We start from the raw sequence: 25,868 nt of genomic DNA on the forward strand, positions 1-25,868 counted from the left end.
CCACTCTAGCGCCTGAGGCAGAGGCCACAGAGCCATCCCCAGCGCCCGGGCCATCTTTGCTCCAATGGAGCCTTGGCTGCGGGAGCGGAAGAGAGAGACAGAGAGGAAAGCGCGGCGGAGGGGTGGAGAAGCAAATGGGTGCTTCTCCTGTGTGCCCTGGCCTGGAATCGAACCCAGGTCCTCCGCACGCTAGGCCAACGCTCTACCGCTGAGCCAACCGGCCAGGGCAGTTTCTGATTTTAATAATTTGAATGTTCTCTTTTTTTCTTCTTAGTCTTTTTTTTTTTTTTTTTTTTTTAGAGATAGAGAGTCAGAGAGAGGGATAGATAGGGACAGACAGACAGGAATGGAGAGAGATGAGAAGCATCAATCATCATTTTTCATTGTGATACCTTAGTTGTTCATTGATTGCTTTCTCATATGCGCCTTGACCATGGGCCTTCAGCAGACCGAGTAACCCCTTGCTGGAGCCAGCGACCTTTGGTCCAAGCCGGTGAGCTTTTTGCTCAAACCAGATGAGCCCGTGCTCAAGCTGGCGACCTTGGGGTCTCGAACCTGGATCCTTCCGCATCCCAGTCCGACGCTCTATCTACTGCGCCACCGCCTGGTCAGGCTTCTTCTTAGTCTTTATAGCTAAAAGTTTGTCAATTTTATTTATCCAATGAGACAACTGTTATATTTTAATGTTAGAACATTTAGTTTAATTTTTTTTTATAATGTCTATATAGGTATGTTTGGCTTTTCATCTACCATCTTATTATTTGTTTTCTGCCTGTTTTTTTTTTCAGCCAGTAAAGCAAGATTTATTGTTCATGCAGTAGGAAAATCAGAGAAAAGGGGGTCTTAGGAGACTGGTGCAGGGGCTTGGGCCAGGATGAGCTGCTGCTGCCCATTGCTAACCTGGTTGCAAGTCTAGTGGGGTCTCTTAGAGCTTGGAAAAAAAAAGAAGAGCAAGGCAAGGAAAACAGCCTGAGGAGAAGAAGAGGGGGTGAGGGAGAAGGGAAAGACATAGCTGTGCTTCCTGCGGGGAGAGTGCCTCTGCCTGTTTTCTTCTCTTCACCCTTTCTCACTGTGATCTTTCTTTCTTCCTTATTTTCTTTTATTATTTTATAATCATTTGATATCCTTCCTCTTTTAGCATAGAAGTAGTATGTATATGCCTTGTCTTTTCTTTTGGTGGTTACCTTAAAGGTTACAATCTGAATCCTTTCTTCTCCAAATCTAATACTAATTGGTACCTTTAGTATTTTCTTGGACAATGCAAAGATCTTAGAACCCCTTAGCTCCATTTACCTACAGACTTTTAAACTGTTATTGTTATGTGTTTAAATTATATATGTAGCCCTGGCCGGTTGGCTCAGCGGTAGAGTGTCGGCCTAGCGTGCGGAGGACCCGGGTTCGATTCCTGGCCAGGGCACACAGGAGAAGAGCCCATTTGCTTCTCCACCCCTCCGCCGCGCCTTCCTCTCTGTCTCTCTCTTCCCCTCCCGCAGCCGAGGCTCCATTGGAGCAAAGATGGCCCGGGCGCTGGGGATGGCTCCTTGGCCTCTGCCTCAGGCGCTAGAGTGGCTCTGGTCGCAACATGGCGACACCCAGGATGGGCAGAGCATCGCCCCCTGGTGGGCAGAGCGTCGCCCCATGGTGGGCGTGCCGGGTGGATCCCGGTCGGGCGCATGCGGGAGTCTGTCTGACTGTCTCTCCCTGTTTCCAGCTTCAAAGAAATGCAAAAAAAAAAAAAAAAGAAAAGAAATAAATTATATATGTATATGTATGTATGTATGCATATACAAACACATATAAAACTGTAAGACATACTGTGTCACTAATGACAATTATGGAGACTTTTGAACATACACAAATAAGCAGAATAATGAACCAGTCATTCTACCTCTTAGCCTCTTCCCAACTCATCAGGTGCTCTGTAGGAAAAGAAGCCACAGATGCTGGACTCCCTCTGGATTTCCTTTCTCTTCCAGATCTTGATACTTTAACTCTTTTTTTTTTTTTTGTATTTTTCTGAAGCTGGAAACGGGGAGAGACAGTCAGACAGACTCCCGCATGCGCCCGACCGGGATCCACCTGGCACGATGCTCTGCCCACCAGGGGGCGATGCTCTGCCCCTCCGGGGCGTCGCTCTGCCATGACCAGAGCCACTCTAGTGCCTGGGGCAGAGGCCAAGGAGCCATCCCAGCGCCCGGGCCATCTTTGCTCCAATGGAGTCTTGGCTGCGGGAGGGGAAGAGAGAGACAGAGAGGAAGGAGGGGGTGGGAGTAGAGAAGCAAATGGGCGCTTCTCCTATGTGCCCTGGCCGAGAATCGAACCCGGGTCCCCCGCACGCCAGGCCGACGCTCTACCGCTGTTGATACTTTAACTCTTAATGATCTTGTTAAAATCTCCAAAGTCTTCAAGAGACATTTTAAAACTTTATATTTTGCAGTTGTTTTAAGTAGAATAATTAGTCCAAGTGTTCAAAATACACCTAGTCTACCATGAAAATGAAAGTTGCCCCCTACCTGTTTTTTTTTTTGTTTTTTTTTTTTGGTAACTTTATGTTTTCTGTTTACACAGATCGTGGCAATGACAACTGGCTGATTAAATATGACTATCCAATGGATAGTTCTGGCTCTCGGGTAAGAGGTTCATTTATATCTTGAAGAATAGGATGAGGTAGATTATAAGCATTCAGAAGAATTAGAGTAACATATTTAAGATTGCTAGATTAAGCCCTGGCCCAGTAGCTCAGTTGGTTAGAGCATCATCCCAATATGCCAAGGTTGCGGGTTCGATCCCTGGTCAGGACACCGATAAGAAGCAACCAATGATCCTGACCTATGGAGGCTCAGTGAATAAAGTGTTGACGTGGAATGCTGAGGTTGCTGGTTCAAAACCCTGGGCTTGCCCTGTCAAGGCACATATGAGAAGCAACTATAAGTTGATGCTTCCCACTCCAACTCCCCCTGCCCTCTGCTGCCTTTCTCTCTCTCTGTTTTCTCTCTAAAATCAATAAATGAAATCTTAAAAACTAATAAAATGACTCAACCAATGAATGCATAAGTGGAACAAAAAATTGATGCTTCTCTCTCTCTTCCTTCCCTCCCTCCTCTCCCCCTTTCTTCCTCTTTCCCCCTCTCCCTCTTTCCCCTTTTCCTCTTCCTCTCTCCCTCTCCTTCCTTCTCTCTTCTTCTCCTTCCTACTGTCTCAAAAAATTTAAATTTATAGATTAATGTTTAGTAGAGTTTCTCTCTGTTTTTTAAGGAATATATTACTAAATGATGTTAATGGAAATAGAATGAAGAAAAATTCAGATTAATTTGGGACATGCTTTATGCCTTAGCGATCCACATTGCACAGTAGCATAGTAAAGGTCTGAGAAGTTGTACATTAAATGAACCTGTTTAATTTTGATTGCACTGGTGATTTCTATACTTTTTTGACTGTGGAACACTTTTTTCGCAACGGACCATAATTCCAAAGAACATCAGTTTAGAGAAAGTTGCTTCCTGCAACTTTCTTTACTCTCATTCTTTCTGTACTTCACTACACTTCTCTAACCATGTTCAATCTGAACATTTAAAAATATTAATGGGGGCCCTGGCCGGCGGCGCAGTGGATAGACCCTTAGCCTGGTGTATGGATGTCCAGGTTCGATTCCCGGTCAGGGCACACAGGAGAAGCAACCATCTGCTTCTCCCCTACCCTACCTTCTCTCTCTCTTCCCTTCCCACAGTCAGTGGCTCAATTAGTTCGAGTGTGGCCCTGGGCACTGAGGATAGCTCTGGGGGAGCATGACAGCCTCAGGTGCTAAAAATTGCTCAGTACTTGGGCATTGGCCCATGGCCTCCAGGTGGATCCTGGTCAGGGCACATGAGGAAGTTTGCCTCACTGTCTCCCTCCTCTCACCAAAATAAATAAATAAATAAATACATAAGTAAATAAATAAAAATTAATGAGGAGGCTACCTGGAGAAGGAGAAAGTGAGATTGGTTTTTATTCCTCATAATGTTTTCTTTTCCTTCCAGCTTTATTGATATATAATTACAGATAGCATTATATAAGTTTAAGGTGTACGATATTATGATTTTTAAAAATTACTGATTTGAGAGAGAGACAGGAAGGGGAAGAAAGAATCATCGCTTTCTTGTTCCACTTATTCATGCATTCATTGGTTGATTCTGTGTGTGTCCTGGCGAGAGATCAAACCTACAACTTTGGTGTTTTGGGACATCACCCTAACCAACTGAAGTACCCGGCCAAGGACAATGTGATTCATGTATATATTGTGAAATGTTTACCATAATAAGGTTAGTTCTCACATCCTCATAATATTTTTACTTCCTTTTTTAATAGTCGTTCTTAAATTTAGACCTCAGAATTACCTGAAGAGCTTATTGAAAGTAGTACAGATTCTTCAAGGCTTTCCCCCATTATGTTGGATAAAACTCAGGATTTCGTACTTTGAATAAGGTATCCCAGGGGGTTTTGATGCAGGCGTCCTGGACCTATATTGCCTGTTCCTCTGATGGCACCAGTGAACCTGAAGCATGGAGCCAAGTAGACAGTCATGGGCTGTCCCAGGTAGCCTGCCCCACTCTTTTTGCATTCAGCTCTTGTCCTTGTCCTTTTTCTATATCACTGAAGCAGGGAACAGACTCCTGTGTGCAGGAGCAGCCACCTGTTATCTTCCATGGTCCTGATATCTCACTGGAAAGATATGGTCACCACCAGTGAGGTGGCGTCTGAGTCAGGGTCCACACAGAAGGACTTTGACCAACGGACGTTGATTTGTAGTTCTTTTTTTCATAGCCTCAGGAATCGCGTTGCCTTTCCCTGGGAGGAATGGCTTCTAGGTATCTTTTGTTATTGTCAGTTCCCTTCTTACCAAGGACTATGGCAACTCCTAGGGCAGTACGCCTTTTTTTTTTTTTTTTAAGATTTTATTTATTGATTTTAGAGAGAGAAAGAGAGAAAGGAAGAGGAGGAATAGGAAGCATCAGCTGTTAGTAGTTGCTTCTCAGTATGTGCCTTGACCAGGTAAGCTCGGGGTTCAAGCCAGTGACCTCAGCATTCCAGGTCAGTGCTGTATCCACTGCGCCACCACAGGTCAAGTGCACCTTTTCTAAGACCAGAAAGGGGCTTGAACAAGCCAAGTCAGAGGTGCCATAAATGTGCTGAGTAACAATGTGGAAACCAGTTCAGAGGTTGAATAAGGATTGGTGCTTGAGGAGGATGAGATGGGGTGTTTTGCTACTACTTTTAAGGGCCTGAGGCACATGGGCCCCTAAATATTTAGTTTTTTCTTGCTTTTCAGGACACAGACTGGGTGGTGGTGAAGGAGCCTGTTATCAAGGTGGCTGCCATTGACAATGGACTGGCTTTCCCCCTGAAGCATCCTGACTCCTGGAGGGCATGTAAGTCTCAAGACCACTGTGTCTCTTTTCTTACTAGGTCTCAGTTTGCTTATCTGTGCAAGGTAGGTAATAATACCTGTATCATAGGATTGTTCCTACGAAGTAGGAATGAAATGAAGAAGTAATGAAATAATGCAGCCCATGCACTTTAGCACGACTGGCACATAGCAACAACTCCATAATTAAGCTAGTATTGTAATTTTTACCCCATATTATTCCCATTAGAAGCAGAGAGTTGAGTTTTCTCATCTCTGCTTTGCATTTTTCTTATTCCTTCTGAGGACTGTCTTTTTTTAAAATTCTATTTCTGTTTAAATACAAGCTGTTTTCCGTGTTCTGTCTTACTTGCTAACATCCTGGAAACCAGCTCTTGCCCTATTATAACTGAGAAACTTTTTTTTTTTTTTTTCTACAGAGAGAGGGATAGATAGGGACAGACAGACAGGAACGGAGAGAGATGAGAAGCATCAGTCATCAGTTTTTCATTGCAACACCTTAGTTGTTCATTGATTGCTTTCTCATATGTGTCTTGACTGCGGGCCTTCAGCAGGCTGAGTAACCCCTTGCTGGAGCCAGCGACTTTGGGTCCAAACTGGTGAGCTTTGCTCAAACCAGATGAGCCCACGCTCAAGCTGGCGACCTTGGGGTCTCGAACCTGGGCTCTCTTCATCCCAGTCTGACACTCTATCCACTGCGCCACCACCTGGTCAGGCCTGAGAAACTTTTAAAAAGAGGTAGAGATACAGGTGGGGGGTCACTAAACCCTTTGCAGCACTAGTTTGTCTTTTCAGAGTGAGTATCTCAGTGTCTCAGGGTCATTGATTTCTAGATAGCCTTGTGTCTTGGAAGGTCATGTAATATCTGGGAAAGTACAAGCTCTGAGACTAGGCCGACCTGGGTTTGAACACTAGTTCCTCCACTTACTGTGTAACCTTTAGGGTTCACAGCTCTTGTAACTTTTCTGTTGTATATCGAGGAAGAGATGGGCAGGCTTTCTTTCAATACCACCTTTGCTCTTTTCAGATCCTTTTTACTGGGCCTGGTTGCCCCAGGCAAAAGTCCCATTCTCTCAGGAGATCAAAGATCTGATTCTTCCAAAGATCTCGGACCCTAACTTCGTGAGGGACTTGGAAGAGGACCTATATGAACTCTTCAAGGTTAGCCCTGGAAACGTCAGCCTTATAACCATATAGAAGAAGGAATTCTGAAAGGTTTTTCTAATTGATCTTACTACAAGCTCAAGAGAGCAAGGCTAACACCCTTCTGACTTCTATTAGCCCTTGAAGAACAAGATTCCCACATGTGGACCACAACATCTAGTTTGGATTGGTTTGAAAAACACTGGCAGCTGTGATGAATCACACTGGTGTTTATCCTGTGTGTCATGTGACTGCAGTATATCTGCAGAGCTCTTATTTCAAATGGAATAGTGGATCCAGGAGTTCTTTAGAGTTAGTAATGAGACTCAGGACAAGGTCTTTACTTGTTCTCTGTTTCCCCAAACTGTGAATCAGGGAGTTTGGGGGTTGTAGTTAACTTCACTAAGCCTCATAAGCCTTGTGTAGGTTTTGTTTATTAGCAAGTTTCTAATTGGGTTAGGAAAATGGGTTCTTCGGAGGGATTCATGCAGGTTCCATCTCCTACTGCCTTCCTTGCCTTTGCAGAAAGATCCTGGTTTCGACAGGGGTCAGTTCCATAAGCAGATTGCTGTCATGCGGGGACAGGTAAGCCAAGGACATCTGGTGTCATCCCTGGAATCCCTCTGGGAGGGTTATATGCTCATTTTGAGTAAATGTGTAAAGATTGTATTTTATTAGTCTATGTCATAAGTCATTGTGACTGTAGTAACACATGAGAGGAAAGGCAGCTTTCCCTAGTCTCCCACCCCTTCCAGGGTATCTAGTAGTTGGTGATGCACTTACTCTGTGCTTACTTCTCCTGTTATTTGCTGGACAGTTCATTGGTAAATGTACCCAGCAGTCCCTTGTCCTCAAGTTGCTCAAGGCAGACCATATGCCTTGGTGGTTAAGAGCTAGGCGCTGAAATCAGACTGCTTTACTGCTAATATGCTCTGTGGCCTTGGGCAAGAGACTCTGCTTCCTTGTTTATAAAATGGGACAGTAAAGTGTTTTGCAGAGTTGGCCAGAGTATTACATGAGATAATGCATAGCAAGTGTTTAAACCCTGGCTGGGTAGCTCAGTTGGTTAGAGCATCATCTGGATATAACAAGGTTGTGGGTTTGATCTCTAGGCAGGATACATATAAGATTCAACCAATGGGGGGGGGGAGAATCAACCAATGAATTCATAATTGAGTGGAAAAACAAATCAATGTTTCTTTCTCCCTTCCTCTTTCTCTGAAAATTAATTTTAAAAATTTAATACAGTAAGCCTTCAAGTATTTAGTAAAAACAATGCCTGGCACATAATAAACACTCAAATATTGACTATGGTTATAATTTATTTTGTTATAGTTATAAGTCATATTAATTCTTTTTCCACTTCACCTTCAAAGAGAGCTAAGGCAACTCCCAGGGCGTTATTGATCTTCCAAAGCACATTAAAGAATATGCTTGGAAACTTCTTTTAAAACTCTGTAGGAGCCTGACCTGTGGTGGCACAGTGGATAAAGCGTCATCCTGGAAACGCTGAGGTTGCCGGTTCAAAACCCTGGGCTTGCCTGGTCAAGGCACATATGGGAGTTGATGCTTCCTGCTCTTCCCCCCTTCTCTCTCTCTCTCTCTCTCTCCCCCCTCTCTATAATGAATAAATAAAATCTTAAAAAAAACCCAAAAAACAAAAAAAAAGCCTCTGTAGGACACTGACATTCACATTGAAGTCTTAAAGAGAGCTGGGATGGCCTGGTGGTTAAGGGCACAAACTGGTCAGAGTGCCTGGGTTTAAATCCTGGCCCTAAATCCTGGCTCTGTCATTTACTAGCTATGAGGTCTTGGACAAGTTACTTCATTTCTTTTTTTACTGCCTTCCTTTGTAATACGGGATTAATAACAACATCTACCTCAATAGGTTAGTATGAGAGAAATGATTTAAAACAGAGTAGTCTGGCAATACTGAAATACTCGACATGTTAGCTATTTTGAACATCATAAAGTTCCGTGCGCATCTGGCTCCTCCCAGCTTGTAGGTGGCCAGTATATTAGTCACATCTTCACTTGCTTACCAGTCACATATCAAAGCTAAATGAACCTCTGCCTTACAGAAATATGACATACTGCAAGGAAAGGAGGTTACAACTCTCTACCTACCTCACCTGTAATCACACAGTGGGCTATATAAGGGCCCTGAGATAAAGGAGAAAAGTGAAGAACCCTCAGAGAGAGACTCGAGTGGTAGTTGTTACCATAAAGGCTTCTAACCAGGAGTTATATAAAGAATGCAGGAGCTGGCCCTAGCCAGTTAGCTCAGTGATAGAACATTGGCCTGGTGTATGGATGTCCCGGGTTTGATTCCCAGTCAGGGCACACAGGAGAAGCACCCATCTGCTTCTTCACCCCTCCCCCTCTCACTTCCCTCCCTCCTTCCCTTTCTCCTATCCTCCTTCCCTCCCTCTGTCCTTTCCTCCTTCCCTCCCTTCCTCCCTCTCTTCTTCCTTCCCTTCTCTCCTTCCCTCCCTCCCTCTCTCTTCCTCCTCTTGCAGCCATGGCTCAGTTGGAGCAAGTTGGTCATGGGCACTGAGGATGGCTGCATAGCCTCCATCTCAGGCACTAAGAAGAGCTCAGTTGTTGAGCAATAGAGCAACGCCCCAGAAGGGCAGAGCATCATCCCCTATGGCAGGGGTCGGGAACCTTTTTGGCTGAGAGAGCCATAAACGCCACATATTTTAAAATGTAATTCTGTGAGAGCCCTGGCCGGTTGGCTCAGTGGTAGAGCATCGGCCTGGCGTGCAGAAGTCCCGGGTTCGATTCCTGGCCAGGGCACACAGGAGAAGCGCCCATCTGCTTCTCCACCCCTCCCCCTCTCCTTCCTCTCTATCTCTCTCTTCCCCTCCCGCAGCCGAGGCTCCATTGGAGCAAAGATGGCCTGGGTGCTGGGGATGGCTCCTTGGCCTCTGCCCCAGGCGCTAGAGTGGCTCTGGTCACAACAGAGCGACGCCCCAGAGAGGCAGAGCATCGCCCCCTGGTGGGCAGAGCGGTCGCCCCCTGGTGGACGTGCCAGGTGGATCCTGGTCGGGCGCATACGGGAGTTGGTCTGACTGTCTCTCCCCGTTTCTAGCTTCAGAAAAAAAAAAAGAAAAAAAAATGTAATTCTGTGAGAGCCATACAACGACCCGTGCTCATTATGCATTATCCAATAAAAATTTGGTGTTGTCCCGGAGGACAGCATGATTGGCTCCAGCCACCTGCAACCATGAACATGAGCGGTAGGAAATGGATTGTAATACATGAGAATGTTTTATATATATATATGTTTTTTATATATATATGTTATATATATATGGTTGTTTTTTTTTTTGTATTTTTCTGAAGCTGGAAACGGGGAGAGACAGTCAGACAGACTCCCGCATGCTCCCGACCGGGATCCACCCGGCACGCCCACCAGGGGCGACGCTCTGCCCACCAGGGGGCGATGCTCTGCCCCTCTGGGGTGTCGCTCTACCGCGACCAGAGCCACTCTAGTGCCTGGGGCAGAGGCCAAGGAGCCATCCCCAGCGCCCGGGCCAGCTTTGCTCCAATGGAGCCTTGGCTGTGGGAGGGGAAGAGAGAGACAGAGAGGAAGGAGGGGGGGGTGGAGAAGCAAATGGGCGCTTCTCCTATGTGCCCTGGCTGGGAATCGAACCCGGGTCCCCCGCACGCCAGGCCGACGCTCTACCGCTGAGCCAACCGGCCAGGGCCTGTTTTATATTTTTAACATTTTTTTTTTTTTTAAGATTTGTCTGCGAGCCAGATGCAGCCATCAAAAGAGCCACATCTGGCTCGTGAGCCATAGGTTCCCAACCCCTGCCCTATGGGCTTGCCAGGTAGATCCAGTCAGGGTGCATGTGGGAGTCTGTCTCTGCCTCCCTTCCTCTCACTGAATAAAAATTAAAAAAAAAAAAAAAAAGAATGCAGGATCTGCCCTGGCTAGATATCTTGGTTGGTTAGAGAGTTGTCCCAATATGTAAAGGTTGCTAGTTCAGTCCTCAGTCAGAACACATACAGAAATACATCGATGTTTCTCTCTCTCTCTCTCGCCCTTCCTTTCTCTTTCAAATCAAATTAAAAAGGAAAAAAGCAGGATCTGAGGGAAAGCCTTTTTAAATAACATTTTCAAATAACATTCTCTAGCATTATATGCCTGTTACACATTTCTCAACTTTAAAAAGTTTATTTATTGATTTTTATTTATTGATTTTTAGAGAGGAGAGGAAAAGAAAGAGACAGAGAGAAAGAGAAATATCAATTTGTTGTTCCACTTATTCATGCCATCATTGGTTGATTCTTGTATGTGTCCTGACCAGGGATGGAACCCACGCCTTGGCATATGGGGATGACGCTCTAACCAACTGAGCTACTGGGCTAGGGCCTGATAAATTTCAACTTTTTTTTTTTTTTTTTTTTTGCATTTTCTGAAGCTGGAAACAGGGAGAGACAGTCAGACAGACTCCCGCATGCGCCCGACCGGGATCCACCCGGCACGCCCACCAGGGGCCATGCTCTGCCCACCAGGGGGCGATGCTCTGCCCATCCTGGGCGTCGCCATGTTGCGGCCAGAGCCACTCTAGCGCCTGGGGCAGAGGCAAAGGAGCCATCCCCAGCGCCCAGGCCATCTTTGCTCCAGTGGAGCCTTGGCTGCGGGAGGGGAAGAGAGAGACAGAGAGGAAGGCGCGGCGGAGGGGTGGAGAAGCAAATGGGCGCTTCTCCTGTGTGCCCTGGCCGGGAATCGAACCCGGGTCCTCCGCACGCTAGGCCGACGCTCTACCGCTGAGCCAACCGGCCAGGGCCTAAATTTCAACTTTTTAATTTGAAAAATTTCAAATCTTGAGTGTGATCTTCTAGAGTCACCACTTGTGACATTTAGTTAGCCACATTTGCTTTATCTTATATCTGTATATATTAATATATTATCTATCTGAATATTAGCTATATCTATTTCTCCATATATATGTACATATTTATATATCATTATATACTGCTCATAAAAAATAAGAGGTATTTCAAAATGAATATGAAGCTATAAAATATCCCCTGATTTTTGTGAGCAGTGTACAAGTATATATATATATTTTTGCCAACTTCTAGACTTTTTTCTTTGAAGATAGGTAAAAAGGAAGATAGAATTTTAGAAAATAAAGGTAAAGTCATATTATACTGGTTCCTTATCTCCTTTCTTTTTGACTAATCCTGTGATCAGTTTTCCATGCCAATAAAATATATTTTTTTTAATTTCTTTAATATTTTTCCAAAGTGAAAAGCCGGGGCAGGCGCGGGGGGAGGGGGGGTGGCAGAGGCAGACAGACTCCTGCATGCACTGACCGGGATCCACCCAGCATGCTCACCAAGAGGCGGTGCTCAGCCCCTCTGGGGCGTTGCTCTGTTGTAACCAGAGCCATTCTAGCGCCTGAGGCAGAGGCCATCCTCAGTGCCCAGGCCCATTTTGCTCCAATGGAGCCTTGGCTGCGGGGAGGGGAAGAGAGAGCCAGAGAGAAAGGAGAGGGGGGAGGGTGGAGAAGCAGATGGGCGCTTCTCCTGTGTGCCCTGGCCGGGAATTGAACCTGGGACTTGCACACACTGGGCTGATGCTCTACCGCTGAACCAACTGGCCAGGGCCTTTTTTTACTATTTTTTAAGATTTTTAAATTTAATCATTGGAGAGATATGAGAGAGAGAGAGAAGGAGGAGGAGGGAAGCAGGAAGCATCAACTCCCATATGTGTCTTGATCAGGCAAGACCAGGGTTTTGAATCAGCAACCTCCACGTTCCAGGTCGACACTTGATCCACTGTGCTACCACAGGCCAGGCCTCAAATATCTTTTTTAATATTTTCTTATCCCTAAAGTTATTAATTGATCTTATACTCTTAGGCATTTATATCATTTTCACTTTATGAATTGCATTATATTAGTTAAAACATGCTCTGTGCATGTCCACAATTGTTTCTATCATCCTAAAAAGTGGACGTGCCAAGTCAGAGGGCCTGTTCGTGATTAAGCCTTGACTGTCCACCCACTAGCCTCTCTGAGAGACTGTCCTGCCCTCCAGCCCTATAGCCATGTCTCTGAACTCCCCCCAACTCTGAGTCCCCGTTTTCTTTTGTATCTTTACTAATAGGAAGGGCAACATATCGGAGATATTTCTTATCATTTGTATTTTTAAAATGACTAGAGACGTTTTCATTTTCTATATATTGCCCACTTATATTCTTACTCTTATAAGTAGCTTATTTGCACAATTTTCTGTTAGCATGTTGTCTATTTTTTTTATTGATTTATAGGAGCATCCTATCTGCCAGTCTCCTCAGAGGCAGATTTGGATGCCTAAGGTCTTCCTTAAATGTATCCTATTTTTCCCACTGCAGATCCTAAATTTGACTCAGGCCTTGAAGGACAACAAGAGTCCCCTGCACCTGGTCCAGATGCCACCCGTGATTGTTGAGACAGCCCGTTCCCATCAGCGGCCTGCTAGCGAGTCCTACACACAGAGCTTTCAGAGTCGGAAGCCCTTCTTTTCGTGGTGGTAGCCCGAGAGGCAGACAAGGGCGCACTGTCTGAAACTCGGGCTGGGTGAAGGCTGGGGAGCGGGCTGCAGGAAAAGACAGAGGTGGTGGGGAGCAGTGCCCTGAGAGCCCTCCCTCTCTGCTGACCCACCCCCTCAGGGCCTTCCCAAGCACAGGGAGCAGCACAGACAGGGACAGTGAGTGCTGGTGGGCCCTCCTCAGTGCTGAGGAGACCTGGAGCTCTGTGCAAGAAGTCCAGATGCCCAGGAAGGAGCATCTGCCTTCCAGCATCTCCTGAGGCAGGCTGGGGAATTCCCCTTCCTCCCTGACACCATGCTCTGTAGCAATTCTTCATTATATTCTGCATCAGAAACAAATAACAAAAACAAAGTTAAATTATTAGCAAAACCCAGGCAGAATCCCAGATCCTTTCATGTCAAAAACCTGGAATCTAGACCTAGGTTTGCATGGACCTAGACATTCAGGTGCCTGGAATTTCCTCACTCCCGCGGACCCAGGCAGCTGGTGACCTGCCGTGTTGGGGCAGCAGAAGCCACTCCGTTTCCTTGAGATTTTGCCAAGTCTTCTCTTCCCACCAGTGCTATAGGCTGACTAAAAGCCCACAAATGTAACTCTCCTGGCAGAGGTACTTTTGCTCTAGACCTCCGAGAAGTTCTGTGTATGATCCTATAGATCAGCTCTGCTTTCTGCCCTGATAGAGACCCAGCTTCTCTAGTTCAGACCTGCAGCTTGCCTGTCACTTGGGCAAAGGCAAGAGGGAGAACAGGGACTCCCCAGCACGTACAAGTAACCCATGTAGCCTGAGTATATGCTGGGAGTGGGAATTGGTCTATGGGCAAATTTACCCCAGCCTAGCTTCGTGAGTCCTTGGCCCTGGCCACAGGTGATAAACTCTCCCAGTCCTCTGCTTTCTTCCTGTTATTTTCCTCAACTCTTTGACTTAGGGGTTCAATTTGGGTTCTGGAGTGGATCTCAGCTCATTAGAGTACAGGATATTAGGTTCTTGGACTTCTTTTTATGCTACTATTGCTGCTTAGTGGGGTAACAGGACTTGTATTCTGCCTCCTAATTGGTAGCTGCCCTTTGCTCCCTGACTGCTTGTTCCAGGCCAATTTTTCCATGGCTTCTTGAGAAAGGGGGACCCAGAGGAGAGGCCTTCAGATGATTCCCTAGTGCCTGTCCAGATCAGTGTGCTTCCTGCTTCCATGTCTCTTCCCCTCAGCTATTCCCTCACCAGGTGTCCAAGCCCTTTCTACACCAAAGCAAAGAGGGGCCTCTCGAAGGAGTGAAGAGGGCGCCATCTGTGGCTCAGGCAGCCCTGTGTGGCTGGACACTTTGGGTTTCTGGAACCCTGCGATTGGTCAATCAGCCCTGGAAAGTTATCTTGAAGGTTTGAAAAACAACCAAAGAAAGGGAGCCCTCTGCTTGCCCAGCTCCCACCACCCAGGAGGCAGAGCAGAGCCTTGTCAGCTGGGCCAGCCTGCCCCTCCGTTCCAGCTCCCAGGAGCCAGCTGGTCTTGGGCTTCCATTCAACTGACAGGAAGTCCCCGGGAGCTGGATGCACATGCCTGTGGACCAAGGACAGCTCCCCCACTGACCCCAGCCCCAACAATGCCAGTCCACCAACCTGGACACTAGCCTTGGGGACCATGTTTGTGAGAATGCCTGCCTTTTGACCGCAGGAGCAGAAGGGGAGCCAGGTATATTTAGCTTTCTGGAGACATCTTAATACAAATACATGGTAAAACTCTGCAACTGCGGTCAGGAGAGCCCGAGGAGCAAAAGAGGAGCCCGGTTGCTCTCCCACCCAAGCAGATCTGCACATGGCCCTCGTTCAGATCAGCGCTGTGAGAAGGAAGCTGGGTCCAGCGTCACAGAGGGCTGGTCCCAGTCCTAGCACGCAAGAGTTGTGGTGGGGGCATCCTTCCCTGGCCTGTCCCTGTTCTCTGAAGTCTGTACTCAGGTTGCCTTGAATGTGGACTTTGGGAGAGCCAGCAGCCCAGAGTGCCAGGGCAGGCTTCTGGGTGGCACTCACGGAACAGCCCAGCCCTCTGTCAGCCATAGGCCCTGTCCCTCCGTGTCAGGGAGTAGAGGCTGGGCTGTGAGAATCCTGCTGCCTCTATTGTTCTTCTAATGCACTGTAGAAACTGTATGTAATGTATTTAAATCAATGCAAATGTATGAATAACAAGCCCAATTCTGACCTTTTTTGTCTAGTTTTCTTTTTTTTTTTTTTTAAATTTTTTTATTATTTATTTATTTTGGAGAGGAGAGGGAGAGGCAGAGAGAGAGAGGAGAGACAGAGAGAGAGAGAAGGGGGGAGGAGCTAGAAGCATCAACTCCCCATATGTGCCTTGACCAGGCAAGCCCAGGGTTTCGAACCGGCGACCTCAGCATTTCCAGGTTTTGTCTAGTTTTCTTTGGTGGAAGAAAGACAAGATAGAATGCAATTTTAAGGACGAAGAACCCTGTTTCCATGAGTTGCTGAGATATGGCTCCTGAGTCTGTTTTCCTTTAGTAGGGGAAATACAGATCCCCATTTTCAAAGTCTCAATGCCCTGAACATCAAAAATATTTTCATAACTTTTCTAAAACCAGAACTGACCTGAAGCTATTTGTAACCATCATATATCCCTTCGTGTGAATATTTGTTGCAGAAATACTAACATTTTGTTATGAGATGTACCCCCACTAGGTATTATACAATATTTGCACTACTTCCGAAAAGCTGAAAGAATTCTGAACTCCAAAATTAGCCCAAAGGGTTTGGAATAAGGAATATGGACCCACTTCTCCTTCTTGTCATAGGAGGGCAGCCCTGCACTATGTGCACTTGAAGCACTTTGAACCATGACTCCTTTAAAGTGATGGATAATCAAAAAATAATAGCCTGACCAGGCAGTGGCACAGTGGATAGAGCGTCAGACTGGGATGCACAGGACCCAGGTTTGAAGCCCTGAGGTTGCTGGCTTGAGCATGGGATCATAGACATGACCCCATGGTCCCTGACTTGAGCCCAAAGGTCACTGGCTTGAAGCCTGAGGTTGCTGGCTTAAAAAAGGAGTCACTCATTCTGCTGGAATCCCCCGGTCAAGGCACATATGAGAAAGCGATCATTGAACAACTAAGGAGCCGAAACAAAGAATTAATGCTTCTCTCCTCCTGTCTTCCTATCTGTCCCTCTCTCTCTCTGTCCAAAAAAATAATAATAATTAAGTGACGGGTAATCAAGTGGACAGGAGGGTGGGAGGGGAGCTGAAGGTGAGTGAGCATGTGGCACGCTTCTGTTGAGGCTTACCTCAAGGGTTTTCAGGCTGTGGAAACCTGATCATGCAGGAGGCTCAAGAACGATTGCTTCCGCTGTTGACCCTCAGGATCATTGGATTGAGGAAGCCAACTGAGGAGCTGGAGCCCGTTACTGTAACTGCAGGCTCACTGCCCACGCTCCAGAGCTGACCGTAATAACCTCCCCTCTTGAGCTAGCCAGGGGCCAAGAACCCTCTCTTCTGTGGATCAGGGCTGCCTGCAGAGAGGCTTCCTCTTGCCATCTGACAGCCTCTGGATAAGGAGGCTTCAGCACAGGGTTCTATAGGATGGCAGTGAGAAAGTAAAGGAGGCCATCCTCATCTTCCTGGGAACACACCATTCTCTGCAATGAGCACAACCTTTCACCCCTTGCTCCAGACTAGCAGTGGTAGTCAACCTGGTCCCTAGCGCCCACTAGTGGGCGTTCCAGCTTTCATGGTGGGCGGTAGCGGAGCAACCAAAGTATAAAAAAGATATAACTATAGTAAGTTGTTTTATAAAGATTTATTCTGCCAAACAGCAAAAATCTGACATAAAGTACTTAGTAAGTAATTATTACTTTAACTTGCTGTAACTCTGATTTATAAATTTTATAAAGTAAAGTTACTTCCCTACTTTATAAATCACCATTACTGTGGAACCGGTGGGCGGTTAGAAAATTTTACTACTAACAGAAATACAAAAGTGGGCGGTAGGTATAAAAAGGTTGACTACCCCTGCTCCAGAAGATCCATTTTGGAATCTTCTCCTGTTATAGACTCACACAGTCTTGATGCAAACATTTTTATTTTGTCACTTAAACCAGTTTCCTTTTGTGGCCTGACGGGAAGGGGTGTAGGACAGGCTGCCAGACCATGGGTCACAATAGGAGGGTTAGTAGCAAGAGTGGTAAGATGCTTAGGTGAGTGCCTGTCACTTGACTCCAGGGGAATGTCATGCATCCCAAGTATAGTGTTAGATGGGGAAGGGCCAAGGCAAGAACAGTCGCTGTTCCTCCTCCTGGTGAGGAATGGGTCCCACACGATGTAGAACTCAACGGACACCTCCAGTCCTGTTCTGAATTGAGCAGGCCAGCAGCAGCATGTGGGGCTGTCTGCCTCAAGTCTCTCTTCCTCCTTCACCTTCCCGGGCCCTTTGGCAAAAGTCCCCATGATTCCTGGGGAAGATACCTCCATTCCCAGGCCCTTCCCTGGGTCAGTGTCTGATCTGATGGAGGTATCTTATGGGGCCTGGCTTCCTCCAGTTTCGGCGGATCCTGGCACTTGTCCTCCTGGTGTTCACATACTGATCGCTGGAAGCCATCTCTGTGGCACTGCTCTGTGGGTCTGCCAGTGGATCACGGGGCTCTGGGATTCTGTAGGGAACAAGTGTGTGATAGGCCAGCATCAATACAAAAAGACAGAATGGGGACTAAAGAGATTTTTGGTCATGAGAACTATTAAAAACGCCCCTGAGACCTACATGAGGAGGCTAAGCTTTCAGTTTCTATACAGAGAGTGGGACTAGATCAGGGTGTCCAATACTCAATATTTCTCCAACTTCCTCATCCTACCCACAGCAGACATCATTTATCAGTCAGAGGAGACTGGAGAAACCAAGTATCCTTACCAAGGTTTGTTAAGTAGGGATTACTCATCAACTGGAGTTAATATGGACCTAATGATCTCAGGGCCCTGGTCAGGTCTCATGTTCTGACTGTGGGCCCCAGACAAGGCAGTGGAGGAATGGGGCCCAGAGTGTCCTGTAGTGGCTTGTTAGGCCATCTGGTTCAGCTGGATCTCTGGGCGCTCCCTGCTCTGGGCTGGCGGTGACCAGACAAAGAGGTGGATGACTACGGAAAGTTTAGGGTAAACCTTCTCAAGTTTTAACCTTTGATGCCTCTACAGTACTTGCCTGTGCTATATTCTCTGTAATTCCACAGCCAAGATTTTCATCAGGCTTTGAATGTTAACTATTCTTTAATAGGTAAATAGGATTTTTTTTCTTCCAAACACTAATCCTCCCAGCTGGTTATGAATCACTGTGAAATGAGGTGGCACTGGTACCCCTTCCCATGGGGATGTACATACACAGGGTCATATATGACTCCAGTAGTAACAGTAACCTTTTAAGTGCCAACCATGTATCAATAGTAGGCACTGTGTAGATCTTACAACAAGCCCAATGATAGGCCCTTTACAGCGAGGCTAGGTCAGTAGTTCCAGGTCCCAGGGCCAGGAAACGGTGGGAGACGGGCATCCTTACTGCTCTCTCCCTCAGCCCTCCAGTCCCAGGAACTCACCTGAGCCGGCTGCAGTGGTGTAGCGAGTGGCCCAGCGGCTTCTGCCTTGGGGGCCTCTTCCTGCGCAGCCTCCTCAAGGCCTCCGCCACACGGTGGTCCCCTGCATACTCCCAGATGATCTGGGCCCGTTCCTCAGCCAGCTGGTCCCCGCTGCGCTGAAACAGGCCCTGGATCTGCAGCAGCTCGGCGTCCTGGAAGATGTTGGCCGCGGCCTGCTTGCGGCCCCGGGCCTCCGTCGGGGCCTGCCACGGGAGTGGCTCGCTCACCACGGAGGCTGGGGTGCCCATCCTGGGTGTGCTGGGGAAGGAAAGCGTGGAGGGACATGAGCAGCTCAGCAGGCCCTTCCCAAACCTGGGGTCCTGATTAATGCAAACTTCTGTTTCAGTTCTTCAGGAGCCCAACTGGAGTAAGTTTTAAAATTACTCTAATTTCTTAGGGCACCTTGGGGAAATAATAATGACAGCCAAACTTTATTATAGAGTGCTTAAGTGTCCAACACAGGTGTTTACTTAAGACTCACAGAAACCTGTGAGGTAAGACTTGTTCACCCCCGCTCTACAGATGAAGGAGTGTGACTCAGAGGTTTAATGACTATTCCACAGTCACAAAGCCCTTTTGTAAGTGCAGACCCAGAAGGAGAACCAGGTCTGCCTGGTTCTAAAGTCCAGGCAGAGCCCAGGATACCCAGGCCCTAATGAGAACAGCAGCAGCAGCAGCAGCAGCAGCAGCAGCAGCAGCAGCAGCAGCAGCAGCAGCAGCAGCAGCAGGAATGTGGTGAGCACTGAGCACGTGTCAGGCATTGCTCTAAGAGCTGTATTCGCCTAACATCATTCACGTGAGCACAGCAGCCCTAGGAAGTAAGTACTGCACAGATGAAGAAGCTGAAAAATGGAATCCAGATTTCTGATGCAAAGGCCCAGACTCGAGCACAGAAGGAAGAGAGGGGTTGTGGAGTTGGGCTACCCAGGTTGGAACCGCACCTGTGGCTGCCTCCACCACTCACTGGCTGATGACCTGCACGCAGCTGCTTCCTGTGTAAACGGACCAGCTGTGCTAGTACCTACTTCATGGGTTGCTGTGAGGACTGAGTGAAGACACAAAGCAGTAACGGTGCTCAATGTTCCATTCTGCTTTGCGTACGTAAAATTGGCAAGAGTTACCTGACCTCCAATCTTCAAGACCAAGGGGACAAACCAAGTCCATACAGGGTGGGGCAAAGGTATGTTTACAGTCTGTATGGAAAATAATACAGTAATTAAATAATACAAGAATAAACCTTCATATACTCACAACTGTAGCCCTACTTTTGCCCCATCCTGTATAATTTAATAAATATTTGGTATTAAATAGAACAATCAGATCTACCTATAGTCCAAAAGACCACAGAGAGAAAGGGGCAAAAAGAGTTAGAAAACTCTGTCAGGGCAGAGGCTGAAACTTATAAGAAAATTTAATAAAGGTTAGGCTCGTGTCAATGTTCCCCTATCATACCTAGGAAATGAAAATTACTTCCTTCAATTCTAGAGAGTTCACATCGAATGACAAAGGCCTAAGAGGCTCACCTATCTTGTTCTTGTCTGGTACAGCCTGAAAAAGCCACTGGATTGGAAAACAGACTGGAGATTAGGAAGACCAAGGACTTGGGCATTATGCAGGGCTGGGTTTGAATCCCAGCTCTGCCACTTGCCTAGCTGTTACCTTAGGCAAATTAGTCAACCGCTCTGAGCCTGTTTGCTTAACTGTCAAATGGAGCTAATAGCCACTTCTCAGAGTTGGTGTAAGGATTAAATGAGTCTAGTATGGTACCGGGTACCCAATAAGAACTAAATAAATGCAAATGCCCCTCTTTTTGGCTTCCTTGACTTTTGTTCTTTGGTCAGAGGTGTGATGTGCCTTTTTTACTCCCAGCAATCTTGCCTGAGCCAGCCCAGGGTCTGCCTTGCTCCCGTGGTCCCTCACAGCCCTGGGCCTAATGGGGAAGGCCAGGTTGCTAAGCCAGACCTCGTTTCACAGCTAGCTAGAGATAGCTGTCGGCCATCGACCAGCTTGAAAAGAGGGTAGAGAGGGCCTGACCTGTGGTGGTGCAGTGGATAAAGCATCGACCTGGAAATGCTGAGGTTGCTGGTTTGAAACCCTAGGCTTGCCTGGTCAAGGCACATATGGGAGTTGATGCTTCCTGCTCCTCCCCCACTTCTCTCTCTATCTCTCTCTCCTTTCTAAAATGAATAAATAAAAAATAAAATTAAAAAAAAAGAAGATAGAGAAAAGGTATTCTCACAGTGTTTTTCAACCTTTTTACACTCGGGACCGTGAAAACAGGAGAATTATCTCAGAGACTACTAAAGCAGAAATCATGCTGAGCATAAGCAAATTTGACCAATTATTGAGTCTAGAATCTTCACACATCATCAGGGTGGTTTACTCTTTTGAGGACCAGTGGTAGAAAAACACTGCTCTAGCGTGTGAGCCATCTCTCTCCCATTTAGTCTTCCCATATAATGACCGTCCCTCCCTTCTTCTGGCCTTTCCACTCACCTCAATAGCCACCCTGCTGATTCCAGTAATTTCTACACTCCCCTGTCCCAGTTTCTAGATCTACTATCATAAGAACCCACTCTCTTTTTTTCAAAAGATTTAATAACTAAAATAAACCTGTAGAAGACTTTCAGGTAAATTAAGTTCATAAAAATTATACTTTTTATCCGAAAAATGGGAATTTAAAAAGCTGCCTCTCCTTAGGCACTAGTATGGGAATCCAGTTAAAACCTAACGTGTGGTAATTAACCCCCCCCTCCTCCTGGAGCTGGATGATATAAATACACTGAGACCAGAAAACAAGTCACCAAGTAACACTTTCAGGCTGATAAAGAGAAATCAAAGCTAACTATGGAGCAGTTATTCTTATCAGGCAATATGCATGACATTGTTTCATCAAAACAATTCTAGGAACCAGGCTGTTATCCTCACCCCAGTTCACAGAGGAGCACAGGGAAGCAGAGACAGAGATCAAAGTACCAGGGGCTCAGCCAAGGCCAGAACCTAGGCTAACTGCAGCCCAGGCTTTTAAACAAACAAGTTGTCTTCACAGCCAAGCACATTTCTTCCCATCATTTCTGTGAGGAGTGCTAATTCACAACAGGGAAAACCACCAGCAGCTGGGAAAGAACACTATATAGCCCACATCTGACGCAGGGCTGGGGTGTGGAATTTATTTTAATCTTTTCACTAACGTCAGGGCTGTTCCCTGGGTGATGGGCTGCCCCAGCTTTGAACTCGTGGCACTCTGAAGAGGAAGATCCTCAGGTTCCACAAAAGAAATCTAGAATTACAGCCCAACCCAGGGCACAGAGCACTGGCTTATGAGTCAGAGGACCCGGTTTGAGCCCCAGTTCTGCCACTCGGTGGCTGAGAGGCCTCAGGCACTTCACGGGCCTCCGTGGGCTTGCTTCGCTGTTGCATCTGTAAGAACTGGTTTATTGTCTCTGAGAACCTCTCTAAGTATTGAGGGTCAACAATTTCATGACAAGGCTAGGTAGGTCTGCACAAAGAAGAGATGGTTTTCTTGCCTCCCAGGGTCGAAGAGCAACCGGTGTGGACAGATCTGGCTAATTAGGTGTCAGAAGACTCCCCAACCAATAGCTCCTCTTCTCAATCCTCCCTGGAGGCTAGACACTGTTTTGCTGCTGTAGGCTGGGGGGTTAGGGTCTGGAAGAAGACAACTCACTGCTCTAAAGCACTCTAGTGACCTAGGCAGGCTATGACCAAGCCTAGGGCAGACCCCTAGGGGGGGTCTGTGTGGGGGGAGAAGGGCTGATGTCCCCTCTCTCAAACTCAGGCAATCTCATCCTCCCCTTAAGAGGATGGCAACAGGATCAAATAGCAGCTGCCCCAGGGAGGAAATGGCGTGGACCCTGACTTCCTGGATAGTCTCAGTCGCCTCTGTGAGGGCTGCACAGGCCCTATAGCCCCTACCTCCAGTCACCCAGTTACAGTGAGTACAAATGCACCAACAGGAAACCACTTGGGAGAGTCTGAGCTTCCAGCCTCACCATACCCTCTATGACCCTTAGGGCAGGACGCTAGCATCTCCAGATTTTGAGGCCCCCTCACTCTTGGCTCTGCCTCCCACCCTAAGATTCAGACAGAAGACTGAGGCCGAGAATAAGAATCAGTAGGATATCAGGTAGGATTAGATTGTAAACTTGGGGAAAACTGAACCAGAACACATTATCAAAACTTTTCCTGTCTCATTCCATGTATTCATTAGTTACCTTCCCCCTCATTTCCGGGACAAGACCTGAATCCAGGGAAGTCAGTATGTACTTGAACAATGGTACTTTTTAAACTGGAAAATGAAACCACAGGCCTGCTAAAAGATTACAAATGAATCTTTCATTTCAGAGCTGACAAAAGAAAGATAAGCAGCGGTCTGTGAGCAGATGAGCAAATGAGTGAAGACTAATTGCAAAATACTTTAATTTGACACAAACTAGGTTAGTAAATACCCAATGTTGAAAGTGACAAAGTTCAATTTGTTTTGAAGCAGGCAATAAGGGAACCATAGAGTTCTAACAAAGAAATATATTTAAAAAGTAACTGACCATGCAATTAATTTGTAATTTATAAATATGGTACACAACTGAGTATTCTTTGTAATGTATGAAGCTCAGCTTAGACACCTATCTGTGTTTATTGTGGTCTCAGGGAGGTGTGTGTAACCACTAGAGGCAGAACACACTTGTGTAAGCTAGGCAGCAACTGGCTCCTCACTGGCTCACCCCCTTCAGATAACCCTGTTGGTGGTAATAATCTGTAATCAGAGGCCAAGGGCCTCTTGGACAAAGAACTGGAGGCTCTGGCTCAAGGCCCAAATCAACACTTGTGGCTCTGGCCCGCTTCCCTGCACAGATATGCCACCGTACAGCAGCCAGAATCTGTGGCTCCTCAAGTGGGAGACCCAATCCAAATGGTTGCATGGGTCCCCCACCCCGAAGGGCCCAGCCTCAACCACGCATGCCCCAGAGAACTGGACATAACGTTGGCCTCCATATCTGTGTTTCATGATGTGAAGACAGGAACTGAGGCCCTGGCCGGTTGGCTCAGCGGTGGAGCGTTGGCCTGGCGCGTGGGGGACCCGGGTTCGATTCCCGGCCAGGGCACATAGGGGAGGCGCCCATTTGCTTCTCCACCCCCTCCCTCCTTCCTCTCTGTCTCTCTTCCCCTCCTGCAGCCAGGGCTCCATTGGAGCAGGGATGGCCCGGTCGCTGGGGATGGCTCCTTGGCCTCTGCCCCAGGCACTAGAGTGGCTCTGGTCGCGGCAGAGCGAAGCCCCCGGAGGGGCAGAGCATCACCCCCTGGTGGGCAGAGCATTGCCCCTGGTGGGCTAGCCGGGTGGATCCCGGTCGGGTGCACGCGGGAGTCTGTCTGACTGTCTCTCCCCGTTTCCAGCTTCGCAAAAATACAAAGAAAAAAAAAAAGAAAGGAACTGGGCCCTTCCCCCAGAACAATTCTCCCATATGACCTGGAAAAAAAAACAACTACTAGATCTAGGAATAACTTTTTTCAAGAGTTCAAGAACCCTGAATTCTGGCTGTGCCACTGATAACTGGGTGATCTTAGCAGTTTTCTCCTACCTCAATTTGCTTATTGTCAAAATGGTGAGAATAACCCTTACAGGGATAAGGGAAATAAAGTACTCTGAAAGCATCCATTCCAGTACATTGCTTTATGAATGAATGGTGTAAGGGAAAGGCTGTTTAACCACCCATTTTCATCATCACCACTTCCATGAAACTCCCTCAAAAACGGCCTTAACTCTTGGGAGACAGTGAAGGGAAATGGAGTCATCTGCGGACTTCTGTTTTGTTTTTTTTTTCTTTCATTCTTTTCCCTATGGACTTTTAAATCATCACTGCTATCGAGGAACCTTGCTCAGTACAGAACGTGCTGTTTTTCATTTGACATGCAAGTCAAATGCAGAACAGCCCTATCAGACGGGTAATCTCTTTAATCCTCATGACACCTCTATAAGGAGATACTATCGCTGCACCCATTTTACAGATGAAAACGCTAAACTCAGGAAGGTTAAGTAACTTGACCAAAGTCATATAGGTAGTGTGTGATAAGGCTAGGATATGAAACCAAGTAGTCTGACCCCAGTGCCCACGCTCTCAACCACTGTTATTTTTGTTCCCGCCAGATGGGTGCCAAAATCTTCAGAGGAACGACGCAAGAGGCTCTGAAACCTCACGGAGCCTGCTATCTGCTTCTGCGGGTTTTGGAAGGCGCAGGGATTGAAAGTCAGGGCTCCCTGCCAGCCTCTGTGCCATCCACATTTCATGGCTCCACGGGGAATCAGAAGGATTACTCACCAAGCTGAAGGGCAGCGCCGACGGACCTCAAATCAGGATGGGGCAAGCTAAGATGCGCCTATCCCAACCCCTGCCTGGCCTTTCGAAAGAGCGGGCGCAGCTCTGGGCTTCTGCCGTGAAGGTGTTCACAAGGGTCAGGCGGCGTTCACCGACAGGACGAATGCTTGGGAGAAGGTATCTTGGCCGAGATCACAGAGCGATATCACCAGCACAGGTCGGCTCCCGGGGATCAGACGTGGCGCTTCGCACAACAACGGGCCCTACGTGGATATGGGGGTTCGGGTCCGGGCGGCACCCCGGCTCTGACGGCTCGCCCTCCCACCCGCTCCTAGCACAGCACAAACCAGGTCGTGGACCTACGTACCAGGCTAACCCAGGCCGGCCACCTCGGTCACAATCCGCGGCTCCCCGGAGAAAGCACCCCCAGCCGGGAACAACCAATCCTCAGCCGAGCCTTAGCGTGAGCTCCAAAGCAAGCCTTCCAAAATCGAACGCAGGGACTCCGTGGGCCAATCAGCAACCACAGAGGGGAGAGGGGCGTGTTCTAGCTCCTCCCCCTTCCCTCCGCGGGCCCCGAAACCCGAGTGCGAAGATTCCCGGGTCCAATCAGCAGCGTAGCAGCGGCGAGGGGCGTGTCCGCACGGGTTCCTTCCCTTTGCCCCCGGCCGCCCCTGCGTCTCTCCGGGAGGTGCGCCGCCTTCATTGACGTCAGTCACTAGGGAGAACGCGGTTTAGCTGGCGCGGGACCCGGGCGGGGCCGCATTCCTGCCCTGGGGTGCGGCAGCCACTGGCCCTGCTGCGTACACGTGATAGGTGCCCCCTCCCCTG

At 47.5% G+C, this 25,868-nt stretch overlaps 2 protein-coding genes across 4 annotated transcripts in view; one reads left to right on the forward strand and one right to left on the reverse strand.

The window, feature by feature from the left end:
- PI4K2A (phosphatidylinositol 4-kinase type 2 alpha) overlaps positions 1-15,286 on the forward strand; it is a 37,688-nt gene extending 22,402 nt beyond the window's left edge. The window contains exons 5-9 of the mRNA XM_066239090.1: positions 2,569-2,630; positions 5,309-5,408; positions 6,432-6,565; positions 7,073-7,132; positions 12,924-15,286. Of these exons, the coding sequence (XP_066095187.1) occupies positions 2,569-2,630; positions 5,309-5,408; positions 6,432-6,565; positions 7,073-7,132; positions 12,924-13,085 (518 nt within the window). The 3' untranslated portion in view covers positions 13,086-15,286. The remainder of the gene's footprint in view (positions 1-2,568; positions 2,631-5,308; positions 5,409-6,431; positions 6,566-7,072; positions 7,133-12,923) is intronic.
- A 1,871-nt stretch (positions 15,287-17,157) lies between these two features.
- On the reverse strand, positions 17,158-25,564 carry AVPI1 (arginine vasopressin induced 1). Of its 3 annotated transcripts, XM_066238331.1 has the most exons (4): positions 25,405-25,554; positions 25,041-25,300; positions 18,670-18,966; positions 17,158-17,742 (listed from the first exon to the last, which is right to left on the reverse strand). In XM_066238331.1, the coding sequence occupies exons 3-4, from the start codon at positions 18,954-18,956 to the stop codon at positions 17,583-17,585; spliced, it is 447 nt and encodes a 148-aa protein (XP_066094428.1). In that variant the 5' UTR covers positions 18,957-18,966; positions 25,041-25,300; positions 25,405-25,554; the 3' UTR covers positions 17,158-17,582. The 3 variants fall into 3 exon arrangements, with proteins under 3 accessions (XP_066094428.1, XP_066094429.1, XP_066094427.1); XM_066238332.1 differs by lacking the exon at positions 25,041-25,300 and having other exon boundaries at positions 25,405-25,564; XM_066238330.1 differs by having other exon boundaries at positions 25,041-25,558.
- Between the last annotated feature and the right edge of the window lie 304 nt (positions 25,565-25,868).

The sequence above is a fragment of the Saccopteryx bilineata genome, chromosome 7, assembly GCF_036850765.1.
Source record: "Saccopteryx bilineata isolate mSacBil1 chromosome 7, mSacBil1_pri_phased_curated, whole genome shotgun sequence".
Taxonomy (NCBI): Eukaryota; Metazoa; Chordata; class Mammalia; order Chiroptera; family Emballonuridae; genus Saccopteryx; species Saccopteryx bilineata.

Excerpts from the sequence above, each read along its gene's own strand:
- AVPI1 (XM_066238332.1), bottom strand. The coding sequence starts at position 18,956 with ATGGGCACCCCAGCCTCCGTGGTGAGCGAGCCACTCCCGTGGCAGGCC. Across the intron at positions 17,743-18,669 it reads CACCACTGCAGCCGGCTCAG|AATCCCAGAGCCCCGTGATC; the intron begins GTGAGTTCCTGG and ends TGTTCCCTACAG.